The 4,444-nt window shown below is 44.5% G+C and overlaps 1 protein-coding gene across 1 annotated transcript; it reads right to left on the bottom strand.

The window, feature by feature from the left end:
- Window positions 1-1,718: 1,718 nt before the first annotated feature.
- Window positions 1,719-4,024, bottom strand: snai2 (snail family zinc finger 2). Its single transcript, XM_053437899.1, has 3 exons — window positions 3,769-4,024; window positions 3,047-3,568; window positions 1,719-2,661 (listed from the first exon to the last, which is right to left on the bottom strand). The coding sequence occupies exons 1-3, from the start codon at window positions 3,845-3,847 to the stop codon at window positions 2,480-2,482; spliced, it is 783 nt and encodes a 260-aa protein (XP_053293874.1). The 5' UTR covers window positions 3,848-4,024; the 3' UTR covers window positions 1,719-2,479.
- Between the last annotated feature and the right edge of the window lie 420 nt (window positions 4,025-4,444).

Raw genomic sequence — 4,444 nt, 5'->3', positions numbered from 1 at the left:
AAATGTTCTGTCATCTTAGAGACAGAAATGGTTTTAAATTATCAGCAAAATAATCAATAATGAAGTGAATTGTTTGTCTCAATCTTAACTTGCATTTAATCCAATAAATTACTCAATCCAGGGCCTCAAACAAGTTTATTCTCGTCGACTTGTGGGAGAGAAAAAGGAATATTTCACCTCATTTTCAAATTATTTCTGTGAGACAATGATTTATTTTGTTTTATCTAACTGCAAAAACACCCACAGGGTATATTACCTGCATTACCGGCAAAACAGTCAGTTTCAATTCTTCAACACTTCCTCTTATAGCCATATGCTTTGAGACAAATAAATTAATAATATAACAAATAATAATTAATAATTAATCCCTCTCCTCACATTCTCCTCCTACAATCATCACGACTGCATTTAACACATTCTTGTTATCTGAGAAATCTGTCATGCACTTAAATGTCATTGTAAAGGGGAAATCTTGCAAGACATATATAAAGCTATAAAGCTAATTTAGCATTAACAATTCATGATTTTCTCTCTCTGTGAAGTTGCCTATGGAAGGAAAGGTATTAGATTCTCCAAATGATAGTGAGGACAAACTGCTTCAGCATCTCAGCAGCGCTAGTGAGAGTTTAAAGTGCCCACTCGATGGCACTTTCCTTTTACGATGCGGATGATGTGTATAATAGGAGTCTGCTGCTTGTAACGTTTCCACGCTAGGTCATGGCGGAGGTTTGTGCAGTCTCGGCGGACCTGTGGCTGCGGTTTGTATCCATCTCTGTTGCACCTGCTTTTCAGCGAGAGCCCCGGAGCCACCTGGTTTGAACCAAAGAGCGGCAGCGAGCACCTGGAATAGCTCGAAAATGACTCACAGCGAGGAAAAAAATCTACCTACAGGGGAGTTCAGGCCCTCGCAGCTAGCAAAACAAGTGTCTGTTTGTCAGATCACATCTTTCAGGTCAGCAGCTTCCGGGCATTAGGGCAAACGGGAACACATTCAGGGGTTTGCTAGAAAGAGTCCCTGCATTCACTGTAGCGCTTAAGGCATTGCCCTTTTTTTGTGCTCTAATATTTATCTACTGCGAGTTGACAGCATATGGTGAAAGACAACAAAATGTAGCCCGAGGACGTCTATTTAATCCAAGATGGCAAGCGTCCCAGACTCCAAGGAGGTTGTCAAAGCAAAAGCAGACGTGAGCTTTTTGTGAAAACACATTAAAATCTGGAGCTGAAATCTGAGTGACCTGTGACCCTGTGGTGACGGAGCAGGAAGATAAAAAACTCAACTTTTTCCTCAAGTTATTTTGAGGATATTTGTTTGTAAATGAGGTTTTTACTTAAAAAATCGACATCCTCGCATTGGAGTCGGACACACACCTGGGTAAAGAGAGAGTCATGGGCCCTCAAAGGGTCTGACAAGTGAGTGCAGATCAATATCACTAGTATGTGTTAGATTTCATGATTGTTTGATGTCTGGACAGGTTGATAGGGAACAGGTTCAGGCCTGATTCAGGAGCTGAGTCACCTCGCCCCCTCGGTTCTTCTTTTATTTTACATCGCCATAACATGAGACGGTGCAAGCTGGATTAAATATCATTTGTGTAAATTATTCTGTGGGACGCTCGTGACAATCAGTGAGTTTACTGCTCGTGCACCAAAGCAAGAAGAAGAAACTTCACAGATGAAAAAATGCCTTCAAATATATAAATATATATACATGTACAAAATGTCATGAAATTTTATTTTCAAAAGTCTCATGAAAATATGAAAAGTATCAAAATCATTCAGCATCACAGTTTTCACTGTAAATATACAATCATCTCAGTCACGCTTACATTCAGGATATAAAAATATAAAATAAAACTGTTGTTGAAAAATACATATTATTGCCAAAAACCTGTAAAACTGAGGCACTTGAGAATTAACCGTGTTGCTATTCGAGTGCTGGCAAACCAGCTTCTACTGACTGTGCAAACGTTTGAAAGATTTCGCCTTTAAAAACTAAGTTTGCACTTGTTCCCTAAATAGCCATGGCTTCTGTATTCCTCAGGTCGTATGTATACTGTCGTTCATAATGCACCTTTTGGTATAGTTTGTATAAAAACAAGTGGGGGACTGTGTAACAGCCATTGAGAGACACTGGTACAAACACTGACGTTAACATTGAGAAGGCATATAACACACTCTAAACATGCAGGAAAGTGCATGAGTAGCACAGGTAGGTGAGTACATGTTTGACAAAGCTCGACACTGATTGCAATCATAGAAACACTGCTTGAAACGAGAAGCACGTGAGCACGGAGCTGTTTCTCACTCTGAAATGAAATCAACCATTCGTGGGGAGAAATAAAAGTCTGCACGTTAGGGAGGGAACCCCCCTCGATGTGATTTCCTGACAGTTCTCCACTTGGGCTTTGGGGGAGGGGGGGGGGAAGAGAAGCAACAGAGGAGTTGTTTTCCTCTGGTGGTGGAGACGTATCCCAGTTCAGTGTGCTACACAACAACCAGATTCCTCATGCTTGTGCAGAAGAGACATCCTGGAGAAGGTTTTGGAGCAGTTCTTGCATTGGTATTTCTTCACATCTGAATGGGTCTGTAGGTGCGCCCTGAGATTGGACCTGTCCGCAAACGCCCTGTTGCAGTGAGGGCAGGAGAACGGCTTCTCTCCTGTCAGGGGGGGAAACGAGAAGAGAGACAATGTCAGTGGTTGAACACAAATAAATCAAATGTCACATTTCACTTGGCCTGTTATTATTGAGATGGCAGCCACACACTCACTGCTGATGGATTAGAATTAGAATTTTGTCCAACAGGAGGAAATGTTTCTTTGCAGAATCTAAAAAATTACACGACCCTGAGAGCTTCACATCTTATAATTCTCAACAGCAATTTATTAAACCTCACTTCAAAGTTTCTCAACAGGGTCAAACACAGCTCTGAAGGCTGTTAAATTATGTACCAGGGTGAATCTGTGTCTGCAGAAGCCCAGAACAACAACAGCAACTAAACCCTCCACACAGGAGGCCCCTGTCTCGCTGCCTCAGCCACTCACCGGTATGCGTCCTGATGTGTCCTTGGAGCAGCCACGGTCTGGAGAATGCCTTCCCGCATATTTTGCAAACACAAGGCAAAGTGTGAGTCCTGATGTGCATTTTGAGAGCTCCGAGGCTGACGTACTCCTTCTCGCAGTATTTGCAGCTGAAGGATTTCCTCGTTTGGGCGTCGCAGTGTAGCTGTTTGTGTTTGAGCAGTCCAGAGTACGTGGAGTAGGACTTGCTGCACAGACCGCACTGGAATTTCTCTGCCTCCACTCCGTGCGGGTCCGTCAGCTTGGGCAGCATCTGCTCGTCCTCATCGCTCCTCGGGCTCTCGGAGCCGCTGTGGTCTTTGGACGAGGTGTCGGAGAGCGACGAGGGGTATCCGGAGATGGGGGAGAGGTCACTGGGGAGCGGGGACAGCGGCAGGCTGCTGGTAGTCCACACGGTGATGGGGCTGTACGCTGCCGGGCTCAGGATCTCCGGCTGGGGGATGACAGGCAGGGGCAGGCCCTTGTAGATGTGCGGCGTGAAGAACACTGGAAGTAAAAAGGAAAGTTAGAATGGAGTAAGTGGAACTTTTACGCACAACTGTCAGTGCGTACATTTCAGAGTTGGGCAACGGCTTTTACAACTTCTGCAAAGTAAAAACACTTTGTCACAACTTTATGTCATGCCCGAAAATACTTTAACACAAATATTTAAAGTTACACTTTTCCTTAACTTTAAAGAACTTTACCTGTTGTGCCTTCCAGCTCACTATAGTTTGGCTTCTTGAAGGAGTTAATGTGTTTCTTGACCAGAAAGGAGCGTGGCATCTTGAAAAACAAGTGGACAACTTTGGCAAACTTTGTTTCTCTCTCGGTCAATAAAGAGCCGGACGTCAGTGTAGCGCGTAAAGATGGAAATCCTTTAAGTTTAAGTCCAGTGGGGAGTCATGGTGCAGCGCTGCGCTCTTGGAAACTGCAGCGAGTAGCTGTTAAGAGCCGTAAATACTCCCTATCAGGTGCATGGGAGGAGCCATCCACGGACATTTACATATGCTGGGATCACAAACCAATTACATCTCGTGTTTGAAACGGAGCTTTAAAAACGCCTATAGGGGCACATGACCCTCCAGAGAGGGGGGGGGGGGGGGGGGTCACCGCCTCACACTCCCACTTAAACAGGTGCTTTGTGGGGATACAAAGTGAACATGGCACCATGCAGTTGGCCTTGGTTGTTACTCAACAGCAGAGTCGGTTTGCACATTGTGAAGCAGTGTGCATGAGCTTGCATCTGATAGATTCCTGCAGCTACATAAAGACCACGAGAGAGGGAAGTGCGGGGAGGAGAGAAAGAAACAGAGCCACAGCGAGAGGTAGAGAGAATAGTTTAAAATGCCATCGGTAATGCAATCATCACACAGAGCGCGC

Source organism: Pleuronectes platessa, chromosome 13, assembly GCF_947347685.1.
Source record: "Pleuronectes platessa chromosome 13, fPlePla1.1, whole genome shotgun sequence".
In the NCBI taxonomy this organism is placed as follows: Eukaryota; Metazoa; Chordata; class Actinopteri; order Pleuronectiformes; family Pleuronectidae; genus Pleuronectes; species Pleuronectes platessa.
The sequence above is the reverse complement of the archived record's forward strand: the minus strand, read 5'-3'. Positions and strand labels throughout refer to the sequence as shown.

What these genes read in the sequence shown, in the direction of transcription:
- snai2 (XM_053437899.1), bottom strand. Translation starts at nt 3,847, where the DNA reads ATGCCACGCTCCTTTCTGGTCAAGAAACACATTAACTCCTTCAAGAAG. An exon ending in TGAGCTGGAAGGCACAACAG is followed by an intron (nt 3,569 to 3,768) that starts GTAAAGTTCTTT and finishes TTTTACTTCCAG; the next exon opens with TGTTCTTCACGCCGCACATC. An exon ending in ACACATCAGGACGCATACCG is followed by an intron (nt 2,662 to 3,046) that starts GTGAGTGGCTGA and finishes CCCCCCTGACAG; the next exon opens with GAGAGAAGCCGTTCTCCTGC.